The 23,348-nt window shown below is 47.1% G+C and overlaps 3 protein-coding genes across 5 annotated transcripts in view; 2 read left to right on the top strand and 1 right to left on the bottom strand.

Moving 5' to 3' along the window:
• The window catches only part of LOC119389624 (contactin-1a), a 250,246-nt gene that overhangs the window by 13,715 nt on the left and 213,183 nt on the right, over positions 1-23,348 (bottom strand). Inside the window, exons 1-3 of one of the 3 annotated variants that reach the window (XM_037656979.2) lie at positions 5,711-5,840; positions 2,215-2,493; positions 47-240 (exon numbers count right to left, since the gene is read on the bottom strand). In XM_037656979.2, coding sequence (XP_037512907.1) covers positions 47-240; positions 2,215-2,493; positions 5,711-5,780 — 543 coding nt within the window. In that variant the 5' untranslated portion in view covers positions 5,781-5,840. Of the gene's footprint in view, positions 1-46; positions 241-2,214; positions 2,494-5,710; positions 5,841-23,348 lie in introns of those variants that run through there. The other 2 variants (XM_049414495.1, XM_049414496.1) reach the window with 2 other exon arrangements.
• LOC119389622 (proton-coupled folate transporter) lies at positions 6,050-11,682 on the top strand. The gene is made up of 2 exons (XM_037656977.2): positions 6,050-6,272; positions 8,235-11,682. Exon 2 carries the CDS (start codon positions 8,295-8,297, stop codon positions 9,960-9,962), a length of 1,668 nt encoding a protein of 555 aa, XP_037512905.1. The 5' UTR covers positions 6,050-6,272; positions 8,235-8,294; the 3' UTR covers positions 9,963-11,682.
• Positions 6,307-8,020, top strand: LOC119389623 (REST corepressor 2). The gene has a single exon (XM_037656978.2). The coding sequence runs from the start codon at positions 6,406-6,408 to the stop codon at positions 7,369-7,371; it is 966 nt and encodes a 321-aa protein (XP_037512906.1). The 5' UTR covers positions 6,307-6,405; the 3' UTR covers positions 7,372-8,020.

Raw genomic sequence — 23,348 nt, 5'->3', positions numbered from 1 at the left:
TACTGCTCTTTTCCAAGGAGAATCATTTCACGCCTCCAGTACTCACAGCAGCCGGACTGATGTGTACAGGCTGGTAATGGTGGGCTGCAGCAGAGCTATTGGCTGGCGGCTGCTGTGTAGGCTGGTAGGCCAATGTGAAATGGGAGATGGGGCAGCCTCCGTCACTGGTGACGTGCCACCTTACGGTGGCCACCACGCTCGACGGATGGACTGTTACGTTCGACAGGCGCCCTGGGGGAGCTGAGAAGAAAGCATGAGAGAGATTGGCACAGCTGCGCTGTCGCTAGAAAACCGCTCAACACAGTGACAAGTATGAAAATTACTGTACTTTAGTAAAGCACATGCTACAGGTAGCTGCTAATATTTGCACTGTATGGTTTACAGTTTACATTATGGGCGACTGCATAGCTGGACAACAACGCTGGCATTTCACAGAAAACTGGCCCGTTAGGGCAAAGCAGCAGTGCAGTATAGGCTCAAACGGATACATGTACATAGAAACTATGAGAAAGCTGGCCACTTGGGCGACTGAAACCTGCTGGAGTACAGAAATCTTGTGGACAACTTCGTAGGTGTGTTGTTGGTACATGCAGTAGTAGCTCTTTCCCATTACCTATACGCTTCAATTAAAAAGAAATGTGCATTCTGTGCATTCCCCGAAATAGAGCTTGCACCCAAACTAAGTCTCCTTCTTTGTTTTGAATAAAGTCGTAGGGCTGGTTGTGTTTTTGTTCACTGCAGTATCTATCTATATAAATAAATCCTATGCCTGTGCTCACGCATATACCACACAGTGCTTCAGGAACGCAAGAGACAGAGTTCGTAGCTTGAGCTGTGAACGTGGGAAGGCGTTCCACTTCCCACTGGCGCATGTCTTGCTGCATCCAAGGAGAACTTAAACAAGTTCTTGGTGTAGGTCTTAATGTAGTCCTAAATGCTGCGCTAAATGCATCTCCGCTAACGTGAAACCTGAGAAAGTGTGTAGTACAGCATGATTGGATGCCGGAGAAGCACTGGTGGACACAGAAATTGCACGTTTAATGAGGTGGTGGCATCCCCTCTTGTGTGGCGCGGGTGTCAGCCTGAAGTTTTGGAAGCATTTTTAGCTATTAGATGCGAAGCAGCTTATGAACGAGGCCTGTCTCCCCGGCGTGACCAGTGCCCCGTGTGCCACTAGATGTATGGAAGAAAGAAGAGAACGAAGTGCTGGCACGAGAGGAGAGCTTGTGCATGGTGTGCAGAAAGGAATCTTTGCCTGAGAAAACGGTGCCACTGGATATAAGGAAAAAAAAACAGAATGACGTTTTCGCACGAGCGGAGAGCTTGCGCATGGTGTGCAGAAAGGAATGTTTGCCTGACGTATGGACGTGTGATAGAGCGCTCGCTCCACTGCGGCGCGTGCTTTAGCATAAATCATGCATGGTACCCACTATGCCATAAATCATGCAAAATACCCACTTCGCCATAAATCACCGTCATTCATCCAAGGTACCCACCACGCCATAAATCATGCAAGGTACCCTTGGATGCGAAGCAGCTTATGAACGGGGCTTGTCTCCCCGGCGTCGCATCGACGCAGCCAGTTCCCCAGCCGATCCGGAGCGGCGGGCTCGCAAAGCCGAAGCGAAACGGGCGCGTTAACATCGCATTCTCAAACTTCAAGCTGCAACCTTTGCAGCAAGAGCCATTAACTTTATACTTTACGGACCACAAGGCCGTTATACTCAAGGGAAGACGTTGCCCTGAGCTTAAAGTAATATATGACAAGTAACAACATCAGGGGAACAGCTCCCCTGAGCTTAAAGTCATATATGATGAGTAACAACATCAGGAGAACCTCGAATAGAAGGACCATGAACAGATGAAGAAAATAAAACATTTACAGAAATCTAAGTCGACTCATGGCTGCTTCGCATACTACTCAGGGTTCCCTTTACGGGGAGATGGCGGGAGTTTTTTTCAGTTAATTATTGCAATTAATTCTTCGTTATTCTAGATCTTCAGCGTGATCATGTGACAGACATACGGACATCGACAAGCCGGGCCCCTAAATTGCTACGCGCTTAATATGAGTGGAAAGGAGGAGAGAGGGTATGCAGCACTGAGAAAATTTGAGGGGGTGCTCTGACACCGAAACACCCCCTAGGCTATGCACCTTGTCTTTCTAGATAGCACTTGGAAGGTAAAAATTTGAGGGATTATGTGCCCACTTACTACGGACAATAAGCTGAGCACTGCTGTGCGGGTGTGGCGTGTCGAGGTAGCAGGAGTAGTTCCCGGCGTCGCTCAAAACGAGCCCCGACGACACCAGGTCACCACGGTACTCGTACTCCGTCCAGCTGAGTTCGGGGCCCAGACCTCGCCCGTCCTTGAGCCAGACGAAGCGCTGCGATTGGTGGTGTGGCCTGCTGACGTTGCACTGGAGTGTGAGATGCGAGCCTAGGTCCCCTTCAACAATGCTTGGCAGCCCAGTGGCAGAGTGGCGGAATGAAGCTGTGGGAAAAGGATGGAGTGAGAATGATGGGCAGCGAACAGCAACGACACAGGACAATCTATGCCTCCCTCATCTTGACATGCTCCTCTACTCTACACTTTACCTCGAGTCCAAAAAATGGAGAGAAGCACTGCTAGTTAGTTGACAGATGCAGTCACTATGCTTCGACCACGGAACATCCTACAAAATCCACTAACTCTTTCTTGCCAGTGTTGTGGAAGCTACAGAACCAAAATGCATCCCTGCGAAATCGCCAAGAAATAGTACCCAATATTATTGATGATTTTCTCATTTGCCTTGCTCAAATAAATACTGCTCTATTTATTATGAGACTAAAGCAATTGTGGAAAGTTGTAGGTAAAATAAAACTATTGTTCACTTTACAAGAATTTCTTCTTTTTTTCCACTTCTTGGACAGCACCACGTTTTCTGCACGCCTGTTTTCCCAAGTAAACATAGCAACCCTTACATGTGTTGGTCCGTGTGCAGCCGCAAACTTGCCATTTTGTTCTCAGAAAAATATACTCGAAAAATGGTGTGATTGAGCGAAACCAAAATCAGCCGCAAACTGCCAAACCACTTGCGGAGTAACACGAATATGCGGAAGCCCCGCCTCCTTAGCCTTCACTCCACTGCCAAGATGAGCTGTCCCTGAGTACAGAGTGATAATATAATAATTATTATCGAGGTTTAAAGTCCCAAAACTATGATATGATTATGAGGGATGCTGTAGTGGAGGGCTCCAAAAGTTTCGACCACCTAGGGTTCTTTAACGTCCACCTAAAGTTAATAACACTGGCCTGAAGCATTTACGCCTCCATCGAAAATGCGGCCGCAGCAGCTGGGATTCGATCCTGCGACCTTCGGCCGAGTGAAATCAGGTGCTAGTGTGCATGAATTGCAGGTGTCGTGTTTAAGCAAGCACAAGAGTAACGGATAGTGCATGGATTTGACCAAACTTCGGCATTCTAGCGAGGGGTGCCCGAACAGGGAAAGGGCGAGCACATCTAAGGTTCTGTCACAGGGGAAGGGACACTGCCCCTCCAATGGTAAGAGCTGGCAGCAAATAAATTAGCCCACAATAACAAAGAGTCAAGCACAAAAAGAATCCTTGCATTATATCGGCCCTCATTGAAGGAATCGTCAAGAAGTGGAGCGTTTTCTTTAGTCAACAAGTGGTGCCATCCTACACGTGATAGAGGTACCGAGGCATTAGAGTCGAAGCATACTGGCACATGCTGGGGATAAGATTTTAAAGCCAACAGGCAAGATCAGGAAGTGCACGGAAAAAATTAACGATTCTTTTTAACTACAGTGTACAGGCAACACGAAAGAGGTAAGTAAAAATGGACTAGAAAAGAGATTTGCTACAAGCAGGAACTTGATCCATAAAGCGATATGCCGTGTGCAAAAAGAAGGAAAAAAAAAAACGAAGTATGTTCGGATAGAAACGGCAGGCACAAGCTGTTGCTTGCAAGTACGCATGTTGAATTCTCTAGAAAGGAACCATGCAAATCTCCTTACAGCAGCATGCAATTTAATCCGGTCGTGCACTACGTATATGAAGCACATTTTCAGAGGTCCCATTTGCACGGTTGAATCGAATAAAAGTGTACACGGCCCATCTTATACGTGCCAGAGAATTCAGAATCAGAGTCATGACATGCCTACTGAGGCATGCCCTCGATCTGTGCTACACTGAGCGTGAACACATGCGTGAAAACATTTTTACCGTTCACGCTTACTTGCACGAGTGGTGGCCGAAAAACGTACTTTGTATGTGAAAATTTGGTGTGTTTTTCTAGGCCATAAGTGCAGCATGCAATATCTGCGGCACTAAAAAAAGAACATCACATTTGCAATGTCATTGTGCTTGATTTGCTTCACAAAGGCAAGCAGTAACACGTCGGTGACAAGTGGATGAGTGACCACTTTCCGTGCAGGTGCTTCTAGAACACCGTCCCCATCGCTTGTTGGCCTACAAGCCAGTGAACGCACCTTTGTGCTTCTTAAAGGAAAACGGGCTCGTGCAAACACATTTGACTAGTGGTGCAATCCTAGATGCATCAGTGAATTCACGGCTAATTCCGTTCTTTCATTCCCTCCTCTCTCTCATCTTTCTACTCCCCTTTTCCAACCCCACAGCATGGTGCAAAGAACAAGACGCTTTTCTGGTTTAACTCCCTGGCGTTCTGTTTCTTTCCTCATAGTAGTTCTGGCGCACTATATACTTCTATCATGCGTGCAAAGCTTCAAAAAAATCTGCTTTGAAGAATAAGAATTTAAATATTCGAAATTCCTCGTACGAGCGGGACTGGGCTGCTGCAATCGGTGTAATGCATGTGTTCGATCATTAATAAAAACTTTTGTGTCGTCAACACTTAAACAAAATATAAAACACTACCAAGTTTTGAAACTTAAGCTTGTTAAGTACATGCATATTCACAGAACGTACAAACGAATCAGGCTGTCTAGGCGACAACATGCGCTCAGTGGTCCAACTGGGCTGCTGCTTGGATTCCTTGAAAACGATTTGAACCATAGGTTACCGGCAATAAGATTTTCGGGAATGAGCTCACCATTCGTTTTTCATTTTTTTTAAACCTCAGAAATAGCGCCAGCGATGCAAATCTTCATGTAATTCTACAAACAGTCAATGCTCATCAGCGCGGCTTGAAGTCCTGGAAGAAAATCTGAATGATCGCACCACTCCGATCTCTAATGTTATGTAATCAGTGGACCGCACTGCATTCAAATACCTATAAAAATCACACGAACGCAGTGAGGCACGAACAAGGAATAAGTTTAGCTTGTCAAGTAGTTTTCGCAGCGGGCTAAATGCACCGTATTGTGTTTCGCACGCGAATCTACAGACGAACACAACATCGACTGCATCCCTGACTTACCTCGAGAATCCCTTTGCATCCTCGCCTAAATGAGTTAGGTGCCGCTGCGTATTCGTGAGGCATCGTTAGAACACAGCCATCGATCGCGACCGTTAGGTAATACACAACGGTTTGGCATCGCATCGTCACTCTGCTTTCGTGAATATAACGCGAGGTGACGCGTTTCACGTCAGAAACTTTGACAAACACAGCACGGGCATTTGACAGTTCGCTAAACAGAAAGCGAATCCCGCATTCATCCGATCCACTAAGTCCGTAAAACAGTGCCCTAAAAGAGAGCGAACTACCGAGAACAACTCTCCGTACGTACCTTCCACAAACACATCACTCACGGGTAAGATCAGTAAGAAGGAATAATGAATGATTTTTCCGAACATCATAAGATGCTAAGAGTCCATATCGGCCATGTTGAACATCCGCGCAGTGATCCCTAATCCGTTCGCATCTACCATGCATCTATTCAGAAAACAAAAGGAGAAAACAAAACTAACTTGAAAATTCCTGCTTATCTAAGAGGGGTGTTGTTGTAGTGCTTCAAATAAAAGGGCGATCACTCCGTCGCTGTTTTCTTTGCGTATTTGTTTCAAATATAGAGAACTCGTTTTGAGAGCGCACGCATAGACGTCAGGGCGCTGGCCGTACCGTAAACCAAACCAACCAAACCATGTGCGTGCAATGCGCTTGGTTCGTTTGCTAGTGAAGAAGAGCTTGATATTCTGACGGGTTTAGCTCGGTTTTCTACAATACCAGACCCGTTGGTGGCAGCACGAGCGGCGCGAGCGTTTAGCCGGAGCGACCCAACGAAAGCTCGTGCTGCGGTTCAACGCGTTGGCGCGCAGTCTTCAATCGTCGACTCGTCGGTTCACGAAGAGGTAAGAGCTGAATGCATGTTACCGTGGGATGTGTCGTTCCCAGCGATTACGCTTGGGCGCACTTTATCGGTCACAGGAGTTTCTTATCTCTTTCCACTAACCCAGCAAACGCCACTGCGTTTCGACCTGGAGCATGGTGCCGGTCGGGACGCGTTACAAGTTGAGGGATGCCCACCGCTTCCATGCTACGAGTACGACAGATGCCTGTCCGTACGAGAGAGGCTCACCAACAAAACGACCGGAGAAAGGACATAGCGTTCACATCGGCAGCAAGTACCAGGCCCGGGTTCCTCGTACTGTGCCACCAGATCTTCCGCCCGCCGACTCTGCGCCTGACAGGGCAGTTCAAGTATGGTCTCCCAGAAGTGGTATTTCGGACAGTGAGCTGGATGCTTACACTAGCTTCGCTGCCGAACTGTACGGCTACAACGAAGAGCAAGCCCTGGGATTGCTTCAGTGGCATGGGCACGACCTGGATAAAGCGATTTCCGAGCTCGGAAACTTTGTACCTATCGTAGACGAGTGGACGGCGGAGGACGATGCACGGTTCGAGAACGCGTTGGTTGTTCACAGCAAGAACTTCCGCGTGATACAGCGCATGTTTCCGAAAAAGACCATTCCCAGCCTAGTGAAGCACTACTACCTCTGGAAGCAGACGCGAACGTACACGAGCTTGCTGGAGCATCGGATACTGCGTCCGACCACAACACCACGTGGTAGATGGATCTTTGAAAACGGAAAAGCGCAGGGTGGTAGCACTCGCATCAGAAAAGGCACCATCTGCGGCCGCTTCTTGGAGCGCGTTGGTGGCGACTCTGAGAAGAACGGCAGCTTTCAGCGTGATCCAGAAAAAGCAGTCGCAACCGCAAGGAAGGATCGGTATCAGCAACGCTATTTCTGCCTGAAACGTGGAGACCTCGAGCAGTTAACTCAAGGATTGCCATACGAGTTTGACTCCACCATGCAGGCGATGGACCGTGAAATTGCAAACATGCGAAAACAGGTGCAGAAGAACAAGCAGGACCTAAGCCGAATGAAGCATCTGTATGCCAGAAGTATCGATGTGGTTCTTCACTTTCATGACAACGGACTGCTGTGAGCTCGTGGCATGTCACAGGCTGAATGCCACCACGGCATCTATGACGTGGACAAGAAACCTCTAGAACTGATGCGTCACTTAATATGCATAACATTTCATTTGTGCTGAGTGGTACTGGAAATTACGTGCAATGTTTGGCTAGTCATTGACTGTTTACCGTTACAGAAGTTCACAACTGTTATAATATTTTTATAATGTCTTCACAAACTGTTATGCGCAGCCGATGGGACTTGAGGTGTCCACAGTTTGCCCAGAATACCATGCTTTTACTAGGCCCAGCTTGTTTCAGATGCCTTTTATTGATCGGCTGTCTACTCACTACCCCATCTAGTCAGTGCATTTTCATCTTAACATGTGCATTACCGTTTCACCAATTTCACATTGTGTACAAAGAAACTTGGATATCATACCTAAATATTTGCTTTTTTGCTCCTAAAGCAGTGATAATCTGCACAATTCTCATTAAACTGCCTCATATTTACACTGCCATTTACCGACTTTTGTGTAGTCGCACACATCACTGGTTTTGTTTTAGTGCTGCTCACAAAGATTGTTGAGAGGAATGCATACATGTCTGAGGGTAAGTGCAATGTTTGGCTAGTCATTGACTGTTTACCGTTACAGAAGTTCACAATTGTTATAATATTTTCATAATGTCTTCACAAACTGTTATGCACAGCTGATGAGACCTAAGGTGTCCTAAATTTCCCCAGAATACCATGCTGTCTCTAGGCCCAGATTGTTTCAGATGCTTTTTATTTATTGGGTGTATACTCCCTACCCCATCTAGTCAGTGCATCTTCCTCTGAGCCCATCTGCAAATGCTAGTGATTGAGCGATGTACCTCTTCATCTTTGTTTCAGAACGCATCCTCTTCAGGTTCCCCTTTGTCTCTCCCTAACTTGCTGCACTCAGTAGGCGGCATGGAAGGAGGTTTGCCAAGTGTCGCTGGTGACTTTGTTGAAGACTACTTGGAGCACACGTGGCGAAGACGGGCTCAGCGCTACAGGCGACGGCTGAGAGAATTTTTCATGCCATCTGGGCTCCATGGCACGTTCCGTAACCTAAACGCGCTAGCCGACGGGAGTTCTCCCGCCTCGGAGGACTTGGAAAACGAAGACAGGCGCGGTTGCTGCCGCAAGTGCATGGACTTCGTTGTGACACTGCGGCTCGAAGCGTTCTTTTTTCTCTTCACCCTCGCCTACACCATGCAGTATGCCACAACAGCCAATCTGCTTGAACTGAAGGCCTGCTACCAGGTTCTTAACGAGACCAAGGAAATCTGTGGGAACTTGACAGAGAATTCGAAGGAGCACGTCAAGGTTCGGAACATTGCTACGTTATACGTTATATACCAGTCGCTTGTTGGGTTTTTGCCGGGAGCATTGATCACTCTTGTTGTTGCAAGTTGGTGTGACGAGTCTGGCAGGTTCAAAATACCGTTGTATGTTTCTCTCGTTGGCAGCATGCTCAAGATTTCTGGGGAACTAGTAACCGCGATCTACGTAGATGCGTCTATCTACTTCAACATAATCTCTGCCATTCCTGAAGGCCTGTCTGGTGGCCTTCCAGCGGTTCTTATGTCGTCTTACACTATTACGGCACTGTCGTCTTCTAGGAAACAGAGGACCGTGCGGTTCTTCACGTTGCAGATCGCCTTTGTTATTGCACTGCCGGTTGGTCAGCTAATCACTGCCCTCACATTTGTCAAGTCAGGTAGGTTTGTTCCTCTTATGGGCTCCTCGCTAGGCATCCTCGCTCTGTCATTCCTGTGTGCTGTGTTCCTAGTCAGGGATATGGCTCCCTGCGTTGCGGAAGATCCAGGAAATGTCCCAGCTCCTGGAGAGTCTCCATCAGGAGCAGTATCGTCCAGCGCAAGACCTTATAAGCTAGTCAGGCATCTCTTCAGTACGAGGCATTTGGTGGGCAGCATCCGCACTGTCTTCGGCCGTCACTACGACGTCGACCGCTTTCGGATCCCGCTGCTCGTTCTCTCTGTGTTTCTCCTTGTGCTGAACAGCCAGACTTCTTTCATGGGTTACTTCTACGCAAAGAAGCAGTTCAACTGGACCTTCTCGCAATATCTGGTGATCACGTCTGCATTCTCGCTGGCTAGTGTGCTCATTTTGATTCCGCTTCTAGTGATCTTCCTACGTTGGCTTCCAAACCAGGAGTACGGTCTCGCTGTGGTTGGCATCGCAGGCGTCGGCGTCAAGAACATACTCCACGCATCTTCCGGGGCTGCGGGCAGTCCTCTCTTCTTTCTGGGCTACGGCTTTGGAATGCTGAGCAACATTGCCCCCGCTTGTATACGTTCTCACGTTTCAAGGCTTCTTCCAGAGGCCGAGTACGGAAGGCTGTTTTCGGTGATGGCGGCCTGTGAAGCCCTTGCTCCTCTTCTAGGTCGTGTGATGTTTGAACGCCTTTTTGGTTTATCCAAGGGTTTCTTTGCAGGGCTTTCGTTTGTAGTTGGCCTCTTGTTTCTGGTCCTGCCTCTAGCCGTAGTAGTATATTTCTGGCGCAAGCGTCAGAACGAGTATGCTGTAATGGCAGAGGATCCGGCAGCTGAGAATGCAAACCCTAGAGCTTAGTTCCATCCCACCTTTTGTTTGTGCTTGTTTTATTAGGCATGGTTATCAACTTGCACAAGGTAGTTCAAGTCATCTTTATGATTATTTTCACAAATTCATGTCATCAGGCTGTTTTCTTGACTACCTCTTGCTTTCATTTTTAGGGGTTACATTGTCGGGATTATTTTTTATGTGTTGAAAATGTATAAGTGTCCTGAGAGTGCCTTCATATGTAATCGTGTTGCACCTGTCCTGTTAGTGAAGTTTTAAGTCTAAACTTGGTGACAGAAATGTTCCCAGGTCTGTGATGCTTAATCAAGTGCCTTCTTAATGGAGTGCTTAATCTCTTTTAGAGCAGACGATAGTTTCCTATACTTTTGGGTTGTGTGAGGTTTTCTTTTCTCTGTGCTTGTCAGTGTTCATTAATCATTGTGCCAATCACAAGTGGTTGCCTGTCATTCATTACGACTAGTTCCTGAATAGCATGTATCAAAGTATGTTAGCATGTTCGTACTGAAAAAAAAAAAGGAAAGATAAAGAACATGCTCATTGAGAAATCATTCTTAATTCAAAACAACTTTGTTCCTACTCTGCTTTATCTGTGTATAAATATATTGTTCGTGTTAAAGGCACCACTTACCTGCTTATGATTAGGTCAACAAGTTAACTTAAGTAATAGTTCTCTATTTAAAGTGCAGTCAACACATAGCCATCCAAGTGCTGAAATACAGAATGAGCACTAGTCTATGCTATGAAACATTCAGTATGTTAGTGTACACAACTGATAAAGGAATAACCAAAGAGTATTTGCGTTTGAATACTGAAAGCGGTAAGATTTGCAACTGATGTCTAGTTGCGTAATTCAATCTCATTGCCCTTCTGAGACCAGTTCGATTCCTGTGCATGTTCATGTTGTTCTGTCCATCCTGTCTGCTTTTGTTACATTTGCTGCCTAGGGGTCAGAATTGTGTTAGTGACTCACATCTATGCACTGTTAAAATTGAACATGGTATATGCAGCGGTAGCATCAGCCGGATGTGAAAGAAATCATTAGGCGTGAACATAGTCTTCTTTTTTTTTTGTTCCCTGTAGTCTCAAGTGAATATTTTTGATGATTTGCAACCAGTAGAGCCTAGCCAAAGTTTTATGCAATGAATTGTGTGTGTGTGTGTGTCTCACTGTATTTATTGTCATTCCATAGTTTTAATACTGTGAGATGAAAACGTCATCTCAAGGTTCTGCCTCTTCATTTAGATTTCACCGATACTCTACATTATGTTTCGCTTCATTGTTGTAGCTCTGCTGATGTGTAAGCACTGTTTAATTTCGAGTGCCAGTGATTAGAAGGCTGTAGGCTAACATCGGACTGAAGAAGCTACCTTAGTCACAAAAACGGTTGTGTTTGGTTGTGGCAGTTTTGTTCCAGCAACATGAGTTTATTATGGCTGGCTTATTTCCTCTTAAACGCGTAATTGTATTACATTGTGGCAAGGTTGTGCCCTTTCACTATTTAGGCATAAAACTTCAAATTTTAGTCACATGTTTCATACAGTGGGCACTGTTGTAATCTACTCTTGAGAATGCTTGTTACTGTCACGAAGCTGAGTTTTGGTGTTGCTGTTTTAGAAAAATATCATGCTTTAAAACCATCATGTGCTTTTGCATATTTGCATTAAGCACTTTGTTTTGCATTTTGTGTCATTTCTGTTGAAGAATACTAAAGAAGGAATAGTTGTGGATAGTTTCTTTCAATTCCTTTACTCAAATTTCACGTTTTCCAATTTTTCGAGTGCAGCTGCTGTTTCAGAGCGGTGCATAAGGTTGTGCTAGCCATGACTCCTGAGGTTACACCGGTGCACCATTGCAAAGTTACAGTTGGTGGGTCTGGTGTTCTGGTGTCGCGTCAGCAATGGTGTTTGCACACCCCGCCACGGTGGTGTAGTTAGTGGTTAAGGTGCTCGACTGCTGATCTGAAGGTCGCGGGATCGAATCCCGGCAGCGGCGGCCACATTTTCGATGAAGGCAAAAATGTTTGAGGCCCGTGTACTTAGATTTAGGTGCACGTTAAAGAACCCCAGGTGGTCGAAATTGCTGGAGCCCTCCACTACGGCGTCTCTCATGATCATATCGTGGTTTTGGGACGTTAAACCCCAGATATTATTATTATTATGGTGATTGCACAACACTGGGTTACCAGATGCCACTAGCCATAGATGTGCTTGGGGTCCTGCATCAGGAAATGCACCACAGCTGCATGTGTACACCATCCCTTGGATTTTGGGACCCATTTCAGACACACACAGAAAAAAAAAACTTGCTTGCACAAACTGCATGACTTATTTCCAGAGAAACATTGATTTCTAACTTGCACTTTTCGCTGCAGTTGCAATATTATACAGAGCGTGTACAGCAAGCACTTACCGTTATGTCGCATAGTTAAACAGTTGCATCAAAAGCAACCAACATGTATGTACGTACGTGTGTGTGTGGGATATGAGAAGAGAGACCACTTAATGTTTATCTCTATTTGCCAACGGTTTCGACTGGTGGGCTAGCCTTCGTCAGGATATAAATATATAAGTAAATATGCTTGGTTTTGGCATGTAAAAACATTTCCCGTTTCGTGGTCAAAGCAACGCTCGTGCTCTGCCGATATAATCAGTGGATAATAAGAATGCGTTCATAAGAGTGGCATGCATAGAACTGTGCTGAGGACATCCCCACAAAATCGCGGCCCAAAGATAGTTGCCGCATATCCACACCACTGCCATAGCTGGGGTGGGGTGGCTGTTACTCCTACCCCCCCCCCCCCCCCCCCGGCTATGCCAGTGGTGGAATTTTTTCAGTTTTGCATTTTCCAATTTTTCTGTGGAATTTCTTCAAATTTGTGCGTGTGTATATACACATGCAGACGCATGCACGAACACACAAAGAATAGTTAACCTCCCCCCGCGCGAAAAGAAATTTCTGGCTACGCCCCAGATCCACACAACGTCGCAAATCGTTCCTCGTGCTGTGTCACTATATAACTACTACCGCTGTGAACATGCCACGCAGCAACTCGCTATATATTGAAGGATGGATATAGAGTAACCGCGCGGCTTCCTGGTGTAGGAAGTCTGTATACAACACGCTCCGCAATATTGGTCAGCCGTGCAAGGCACCGGTGCGGTTCTTTGACGGCGCGCGCCTCGGCTAATTAGGCGGCAGTTCTCGGGAATTAATTACTGCAGGGCTCATACGTTCGAGAGGCTCTAGAAGGTTGTCGGCGAATCAGTCGCACGCGGCGCGCGTTCGCCTTTATATGCACGGCGCGCTGTTTACTTCGAGTGCCAGAAAAAAGACTTGAAGAGAAAGGAGAGTCGATTTAATCGTTTTATTAACATGAAACGAAGATGATAATACCGTTCAAGCAGCGCATGCCTATCTTAGCTGTCTGTTAGGCAGCATTAAAAAATATTCGAAAATGAGGCCAGGAGCCCTTGCCCTGCCGGGAAAAATTGGGGGCAAACGAAGCTTTGCGTCTGCGTGCCTGGTGTACCACCCTTCCTTCTTTCTTTCATTCATTCTTTCGTTCGTTCGTTCGCATTGCGCAATGCTTCCTCCTAACTTCGCCCTTACACCATTTTGTGTAAAGTGTACTGATGCCGTAAGGCAAACTAACGAAGTAAAAAAAAAATCACAGCACATCCACGAAGTGAATGATGACGAGTGGGCGAAGTTCTGGGGGATCATTAACCGTGTATCCCCCCGTACATTGCCCATTCGATCATACAAAGCTGTGACAACACGTATGTACAGTATATGCAAAGTTGTTTATTAATCACACTGCGTATATGGTTTTGAGATGTGGGCGGCGTTTTCCTTTCATTATGACCGCCTTATGATCGGTGAAATGTAAAGCCAAAGGTTCTTGTATGGGATCCAATCTGAAATTTGAGAAGACGAGGTCAATGCAAGTCCCTCTGATCGTTGTCGGTTGATTATGATCATATGATACGCATCTCAGAGCATATCGCGATGTCATATGTTGTATGAACCAGTCATCTTCCATGATAAATCACCGGTCGGTATGAAAAGGTCATTCTTCTATTGAGTAGCATAACCACGCAGTGCTGTATCAATGTATTTAGTTACTCTGCTTCGAGGGAGATTCGGGGACAGGTACACTGTCATTACAACTGTTCCATTTGATAGTTTTATCGCAGCATGTTCGCCGTTGTGACTCTGACTGGTCATTGATAGGCTGAGATCTACCGCGTTCTCTGACACATACTCGTAGACGATGGACGAGTAGGTCCCTCCTTGCGATTTGTGCAGTTATCGCACTCGCTTGAACCAATGGAAACTGCCTTCGTCTTGCGATATAAGGTTAATGTAGCCGCTCGAGGTTCAATGGAGATCCACCTAGAGTCCACATCATGGCCATTTTGCATCGCCTCGTTTACCATTCGTCTCGAACGAAGGCGAGCGAGCTTTCCCTTGTTCTTGTTCACCTTCAACTGTGGCTCACCCACTGTGGGGGATTGACCAAGAATTGAGTGGTTTTATAAAATGCTATAGTACTTTAGAAGGGCGCGTTGCCGAATCACTTCTTCTTGGTCATCTTCGCCAGCCAGGACACGCGCCGAGCACGCGCCGAGAGCGAGCGCGAGCGAGCGCTTTTGGCACTAGCGTGTCACCACGAGGGAGGGACATAGCTCGACCCCAAGGAGCTTCGCCCCTAAAAAAATGCCAGGCCTGCGCTGAAACCGCAGCACAGTCACTTCGAAAGCTGGAAGAGCGCCGTTTCTAGAGCCCGTTGTAAGCTCTCTTGGGGCTACAATACAAGTACACTAGAAAGGTACCCACTACGCCATAAATCACAATTTTTGTGAAGTTGGGAAGCACTTACTTAGTCATTATTCGTCATTCTGCGGAGAAGCGAGGCACCAGCTACACGTCTTTAAGGCATTATGTGCACTTTGTTGATGCCACGACTGACGACGATGAAGAATTAAGGCTCAGCCCTTTGTAATGGGTTGGAAGCTTTAAACGGCCCGCCAGTTATGTAATTTGCATTTGGTGACGCCCGGTCGCTATTTCCCTCTCCCGTCATGCTGTATAACATATGTTGACGTGGGAGAGAGACGGGGGGGGGGGGAAGAACTCTACTGACACCCCGAGGAAATGGATCACGCGCTTATGGGCTTCCTTGGCAACCAATACAAGTGCACTTGCGAGGAACCCACTACGCTATAAATAATTGTTTTTTTGAGAAGCAGGGCAGCAGGCACTGTGCCATTTTTCGTCATTTTACGGAGAGCCGTGGTACCTGCTAAACGCATGTAAGGCATTATACGCACTTTGTTGATGCTGTGCCTGATGACGACGAAGAATTATGGCAGAGCCCTTTGTAATGGATTGGAAGCATTCAACCTACTCGTTGCGCAATTCGCATTGTGTGACGCCTGGTTACAGAATTCGCGCTGTGCGACGCTTGGTGCTTATTTTACTCTTCTACCACGCTATATTGCATATGCTAATGTGGTTCCTTCCCGACATGAAGCCTGTATAGGACCTTTTTGAAAAGCAGTTTCAAGCACCGGAATGGCTCAGAGGTTGAATACTGGGCTCCCACGCAGAGGGCCCAGGTTCGAACCTCGTTCCATCCTGGAATTTTTTTCTTATTTCGCGGCGGCAGCGGCGGCGGCGGCGGCGGACAACTACGGCGCCAAAAACGGCCGGTGAAATGATCTCATAACAGCTTTCGCTGTAAAAAACTGTTTCCTTCCTCCATGCCGGGAACGGGGTTTTCATCTACGTGCTTAGCAGCGCTTCTGTTGCTGCAGGCGACAACGACGGTCATGCTTTCAATCCAGGCAACAATGAAATGTGGCAACGTGAAATGACAAGTCACCTCGCTAAAGGATCAGGTTGTTATATCGGTAACGGCTGACCGCCGGCAAGCCCGTGATCGAAAGATCACACCAGTTACCGGAAAACGGCGCATACAAATAGGCATAAGTGTCCGGCGCGTGAACCTTCGAGGGCCACATTTCTGTGCGCTCGCCGGCGCCGGGTTTTTTGCGTACGACGCCGCCTGTGAAACCTGTGAGTTATAAAAGCTTCGCTTTATATGCTAGTAAAAAAAGATAGGTAAATCCAATCGGAAATTATCGGACACCATCACATCACACCTCGTTTGAGTTGCTGCCTTGTAGGAGACAAGAACACTTGTCGAAACGTTGGCTGCAGCCATAGGCGTGCGCAGGGTTCCCCATCACGGGGGGCAAAGGTTCATCGCAACGCCCCCCCCCCCCCCCCCAACCCACCCTACTAATTCAATGTATGGGGCAGATTTCGCGCCCACCCCCTCTTAGGCGAATAGAAGGATCAATGTACGGGGTAGATTTTGTGCCCCCCCCCCCTCTTATGTGATTAGGGGGACGCCCCCCCCCCCCCCCCCCCGTGCGCGCGTCTATGGCTTGGGCGACGACACCCCGTGTTCAAGGATTTTTCATCCCGTTTGAGAAAGTGGGTGAAGGTAATACGTCGGTGATGGAGACCTCAGAAGGCATTATCTTCAATAACGAGGGTGTTAAAGGGGTGTAGAAGAAAGCGTTAATGGCATGCTGCTTTTGTACTGACGCGCTCAGGAACGCTGCAGGGGGGCGTGTGGGGGCAAGTGAAGTGCACTGAAATGTATAGCGCTTGCGGCGTTGACGGGCGTGCAGTCATTAAATGCGGCCATTTTATAACACTCGATGCTCCGTGCAGTAAATACAAAGGAGAGAAAATGAGTCTTCCAGTAACACAGCCAGAATTTTTTTTTTTTTGGGGGGGGGGGGGGGGGGTGTTCAGCCATAATTTATGTATGTTCGTGCTTGCGTTTATATATGTGGGTGTATATATACACTTGCAAAATCGAAAAATTTCTGGGAAAGTATGAACCCCCATTGGCTACGCCCCTGGAGTGCTCGTTGAGTTCCAATCGTCACTCGCGTTTTACTTCGAGGTTAAACTTTGGCAGGCTGAAACGCTGGCTCTATTTGGGTATCCTCAGCGCACGGTCCGCGGTGGTTCAGAATTAAAAAAAAAGACGGCGTGCATTTGGCGCGCAAAACCATGATCGGTTATCGAAACGGTCGATCACTTTAATTAAAATGGAGACGTACAGATCGCACACAGCATTTATATGACGTGTGTGCGTGTGAAAGAGAGAAAGAAAGAGGGTAGGGGGTTACTTAGTACTGGAGAGGTTGTCCTGGCGCCACGCCTAGCATATGCTACTCCAGGTGAATATGATTAAGAATTGAAGGACATACACCGGTGTGTGAAAGTGCTCGACTGCTGACCCGAAGGTCGCGGGATCGAATACCGGTCGCGCGGCCACATTTAGATGGAGGTGAAATGCTACAGGCCCATGTATGTACTTAGCTTTAGGTGAACATTAAAGAACCTCGGGTGGTCTAAATTTCCGCAGCCCTCCACTACGGCATATCTCACAATCATATCGTGGTTTTGGGACGTAAAACCCCGACAATTATTTCACAGGACGTGAAACATACAGGACACACGCAAAACACACCACAACCCTAATCAGACTACAGTGATCACATGGGGCTCGTAGACGGTGGCTAAAAGGGAATTGACCGAATCCGTAGTTCTTTCTACTACAGCGTCCTACAAAACTCACGTGGTGCTTCTTTCGAAGTCGATCAGTCTAACTAAGAAAAACTTGGTTATATATTTTCGTATGTTAGTTTGCATGTCCTAATTTACACCACTAGAAATTTGTCTAAATTTTAGCTCTGGGAATGGTTTTCTGGATGCTGAGCAAAAAAAAAAAAAAAAAAAGAACTGCTTCTAAAACGCGAACTTATCTCATGGAGTAAATGCCTCGAAAAAAAATCTGTATTACAAAGCAGTGCGCTTAGCCGGCTGTCAGAGAATGAAGGAACTGGTGCATTGAAATGTGTACCAGTCTTAATTGTCACGAACCGTAAGTTTACATCCTCTAGCCGCCGTCATCGCCATCTTATTTTACTCACGCATTCGTTTAAATTTTGTTCCCGGCCTGCGCTCACTGTGTGTAGCTCTCTTGCACAACACAGCTGTTAAGGGTAAAGTGACATTTACAGGCGGGTTTGGAAGAAGGATTGTTGGATGGGTGCGTGATTGGGATCACTTATTCAATTCAATGTCCTTTAAGGCGAAAGTTTTATATGCCTCACTAAACACGATATTTTACCGTCGGCGGCATCTCGCGTCCTGCGGCGTCGGGGACGAATGGTGCAAAAAGTCATCATCACGTGATGACGTCATCATCACGTCACAAATTCTGGCGTGATGCCGTGTGACGTAACGCCACATAATGCCGCTGTAGCGCCCTTTTGGAGGCGAACAAAACCGGAGAGCGCGCGATCTCGAGGGAAGAAAATAATGGCGGCGCTTCGTAGTGGCACGTGAAGCCACGGCTCGTGTTCCCTGCTGGCGTCGATTCTGGTTCAGCCGTCGCTTTCCTTCGCTCCTGTGGCATAAGCCTACACCGTCATGACATGACATCGTAGCTTGGTCAAAGGCGGGCTGATCACGGAGGCAGTGCAAAACCAGGTGAGGTGCTTCCGATCCTGGAGGCTGTGTGAAACCACGCTAGGTGCATAAAGCTTTCGGAGGGTGACGGAGAAAAAGAAGATGGCTTTCGCCTTCGGGTCGTCTTAAGGGGTATTCAGACGGGGGAGGAATGCTCGGGGGAGACGGGGGGGTTGCGGATCACGTGACCACGACGTCACGGATTAGCGAGTGGGCGTGACCCCCCCGCACCTCCTCGGAGGAGACGGGGACGTTTTCCCCGAAAGGACAAACAATCCCCCGGCGGTGGGGGATGTGGCGGAATTTCTGGCTCTTGTTTGGCCACATTGTTGCACTTGCTCCTGCAGAGAGCGGCAGTGGGTGTCCAGTCCGCAGTTGGGGTCATCTGTAGCTGGGGTCATCGTCGTCAGCAGCTGGTGAAACGGGCGGTACAAGCCACAGGAGTAGTCTGGTAACACTGGTCTCCCCCTCCGTTCGCCCCGTCCGTGTGAGTGGGGGGCATTTGTGGCGACTTCTCCTCGCGAGTTGACGTCACTAGGCTCCGCCTTTACCCCCCGAGCATTTCTCCTCCGTCTGAATACCCCTTTGAATGCGCGAGGGACCCTGCGATTTTTTTTCCTTGACAAGTCAAGGGGGAAGTCAGGACTGAAAGCTTATGAGCCTTACAAGGATCCCCGTCCCCACACACACTTCAGACAACGATTAACATTCTTCTTTATAGCGCTATTTTAACCTGTATATGCACAAGTGCAGACTGCATACATAAAATTGAGAAACGTGATTTTCGCTTGGAGTCTCAGTGCTGGTTTGAAGCAGTCTGTCGAAGTTAAACTGGCGAATGGAGAAACGTGAATTACTCATAATTCCGCTTTGTAGAAGTCGGGTACAGATAGCTTGTACTTTGGAGGATAGAGTGAGGGACTGAGCGCAGTTCAACAGTAGAACATGGGGATATATATATATATATATATATATATATATATATATATATATATATATATATATATATATATATATATATATATATATATATATATTTCAAATAACAAACTCTAGTTATCTAGACGGCGCTGACAAAATCAATGTCGACAGATTAGCTCCCCACGTGCACATAATCAATTAACTTTAGCCTGCGCGTTCAGAGCATATGGCTTCATATATATTCTTACCTTGACGATAAACTCAGATGACACTGCAAAAAAAAAAAAAAAAAACACTCTATTATTACAAGTTGTCTACGGGAGGACCACGTACCGCGCTACGGGCCAGGCTTCTGTCGTGCGTATAGTCGATATCCCTGTATACACCGCCGAAACAAGCTCATTAGGTGTCATTTATCTCCGTCATACGAGACGACGTGGCCATTACTGTTTGTCCGAGCCGCGTCGCAGTTTTCGATCGTTGCCGACGCCCGCCTTTATTTCTCTTCATTAAGGACCGAGAAAGGGAGGGAGACTAGCTGTTCGCGGCTGTCAGATTTCGCGCTGCGATCGTTTTCTGGCTCTCTGAAAACGTTCAGAATCGCAGAAAGTTTTCACAAACGGTAATAATAATAATAATAATAATAATAATAATAATAATAATAATAATAATAATAATAATAATAATATGTGGGGTTTAGCGTCCCAAAACCACGATATGATTATGAGAGACGCCGTAGTGGAGGGCTCCGGAAATTTCGATCACCTGGGGTTCCTTAACATGCCCCTAAATCTAAGTACACGGGCCTCAAACATTTTCGCCTCCATCGAAAATTTCGCAAAACGGTGGCAGCCGATTGTTGGTCGTTATACACGCCGTACATTAATTTACATTTCTTTTCCTATTAAGGCGAAAGCCTTAGATGCCTCATCAAACGCGAAAATCGACCGGCGTCCAGCGTCGGCGTCCTCCGTCGGCGGCGTCAAAACGAGTGATGCAAAAAAATCACGTGATGACGTCGTTATGACGTCACATATTGTCAAATTTATGTAACGTCGTAGCTTGGTCAAAAGTGGGCTGATCACGGAGGCATTGCAAAACCAGATGAGGTGCCTCCGATCCTGGAGGCAGTGGAAATTCACGTTAGGTTCAGAAAGTTTTCGGAGTGTGACGGAGCAGGATCAGTGCATCAACTGAGAAGCAAAAGAAGAGGGCTTTCGCCTTCCAGTCGTCTTAGACGAATGCATAAGGGACCCTGTGTTTTTTTTTATGTTTCGTCTACGAGAAATGGTATTGTTTTCTTGGCTTTCTGTTCGGTTTATCTCAAATGTCTCGGGCCGCGAGGCACAATATTCCGACGTCTATAGGGCTGCGCATTGTTATTGTGATGTTACATGAGTCGGCGATACAGCTTGGTCAACGAAGCGGTTCGTCGCGTCTTCGCTGTCAGTCGCAGAGCGGGCAAGCGATACCTGTGCGGTAAAACAATTGGTTGCCAGTTCGCGGTAGTCGTGCAATACATAGTTGTACAAGTGATCCATCGCGTGGCTGTCAGTAATGACAAATCGTAACCGCAGACAAACATCTGTGGGCAGTCGCGGGTATCAGGCGATACCAAGTGACGACGATAACAGCGATCCTACGTACCATAACGCAATTGCAATAAATAAGCGATTATATATATATATATATATATATATATATATATATATATATATATATATATATATATATATATATATATATATATATATATATATATATAAAATTTCTCTAACGACACGAAACGGTGATATAGCGACAGTCAGCGCCCGATCTGTCCTTCTATCACCGTTCCGTGTCTAGCGCTGTTTTTTTCCCGTCTTAATTGTTGAGAACATAATCGCCAAAAATGACTCCTTATTAGCATACTATACGTCGGCCTTGTCATTTCCACGGCTTTGCACGCATTTATAGTGTGACGCGGTTTAATAGTATCAATCGCAATCGCGCAGTTTGGTCGCACATGCACGCCCGTACTTTACATATACGTGAGCGATAGACGAAAAAGAAAAAAAAATGAAGAGGAAAAAAAAAACGCAGGAAAAGGAAGGAATGAAATAGTATCTAGCGTGTCTTTTCCAAGCGAGTCCGCCAGGAAATTGGACTACCAGCGGGACGGACACGCTGGAAACGCCCTCCCGTAGAAAGCGGCCAGAAAAAAAGATATAGAGAAATGCCCGGAAGCCGACGGCAGGCGGTGCACGGCAGTGCGTGCGGCGGCGACCCTAAAAAAAAGGTTCCCTAAACATACAGAGAGCAAATATAAGGGATATGCCTCGCCTCCCCTCGTAATTACTATAAAGCCGCGCTGGAGAGCAGTTTCTTGCATCGCCGCCATTAAATGCACGCTGCCATGCGGCGTGGCCACTATCATCCATTCCCTCTTGGTTTCTCGCCTTTTCTGCCGCCCTTATTTCTGGCTCCACAGATCGCGACGGATAACTGAACTGCGCCTGCATACGAGGGAAGGGAGTGTATAGCGTGCGAATGTAGTACGTATTGGCTCCTACATACATGCAGCGACGAAACCCCCCTTTGTACGGTTTCACGGAGCTTTCCCGTGCGCTGTAGTGTCCTCCCTCTCCTAAGCGGAAGGCTCTGGAAAACCGAAATGTCAAAGGTCGTCGGCGCGACCGTCTGCTCCTGCGCGGGGAGCTCTCTTCCCCGGGTACCGCGAGCTTCCCTAGTACTTTCCCTATACCCTCCCTACGTCCCGGCCCGCCACGCACCTTCCATTCATTTCACGTACATTACATCCGCTGCGCTTTTTTTTTCGCTCATTTTTCGGCTCAACGGAGCCCACTGTTGCCAGCAGCGGACCTTTGAGTTTCAGCACTCAGTCACCGACGCTCCAAATTCAAAAAAAAAAAAAAAATCTCGGAAGATCTCGCAGACACTGAATAAACATTCTTTTTCTTTTTTGCATATCCTCTGTCGTCTGCCACACCTTCCCCAATCCGCCATTCTCAGTAGCAGACGACAGTGAAATAGCAACGCAAGCGGCAGTTGATATTCGTTTTGGTCTTCTCTTATACGGCTTATTACAGGCGCTTTTCCCCTGTCGCCAATCTTTCTATATCACACACCACTCCCTCTCTCCCCTTTCTTTATCCCTACCTTTCCCGTTTGCTCCCTCACCGCACAAACGGACCGCGCCTTTGGGGGAAACTCCCTACGCTCTTCTTTATCGCCTTTCCTACTGCAAAGCTGGTTTCATCTGCTGGCCTATTTTCGTTGTTTGCCCAGTTGGGCGCGCTCGGACCCCTCGCCGATTTGTCACAGGCCGCCTCGCTTTCCCTTGTGCCCGGATGGTTTGATGTTCTATCTTTTAGGTAACACTTCTTTCTTTGCGCTTTTGACCCCTTCCCCCTTACCCGGCATGCACTACTTCGCGCCAATGGCCAGACTTTTGCTCCTTTTTCTCTCACTTTCTTTCCCCATCTCCTCTGATACAGTGACTCGCTATCCCCAAACTCCCGCGAGAACCAATTCTTCCCTCGCGCGCCGAATAGCTTGTTGTGCATCGAGGCGTTTCTTCCACACCCCACGTATATACCTTGCCTCACGTCTTCCCCAGGCACACATTTATCTCCCCCTAATACCACTTCCCGCGGCTATCTCCCTTTATATCTTACGCGCCACCTTAGTTTGCTGGTTATGCCCCGTGAAACCATATTATCCTTATTTTTTTCTTTCCGTCGATGCCTTTTGTTCTCGGGATAGCTACTGCGTTAGTTACAGATGTTTGCTACGTGCGTCCTTATATCTGGTCGCAACGTTCGACCCCGGCCAAACCAACGTCCAATTAACTTCGACCGGACATTGGGGAAGTTCCAGGAAAGGAGGCATAATTTGTCGCACGCATCGACT

The sequence above is a fragment of the Rhipicephalus sanguineus genome, chromosome 4 (assembly GCF_013339695.2).
Source record: "Rhipicephalus sanguineus isolate Rsan-2018 chromosome 4, BIME_Rsan_1.4, whole genome shotgun sequence".
Taxonomy (NCBI): domain Eukaryota; kingdom Metazoa; phylum Arthropoda; class Arachnida; order Ixodida; family Ixodidae; genus Rhipicephalus; species Rhipicephalus sanguineus.
This window is presented reverse-complemented; position numbering and strand designations above follow the sequence as displayed.

Coding starts and splice junctions, on each gene's coding strand:
- LOC119389623 (XM_037656978.2), top strand. CDS start 6,406: ATGGTGCCGGTCGGGACGCGTTACAAGTTGAGGGATGCCCACCGCTTC.
- LOC119389622 (XM_037656977.2), top strand. CDS start 8,295: ATGGAAGGAGGTTTGCCAAGTGTCGCTGGTGACTTTGTTGAAGACTAC.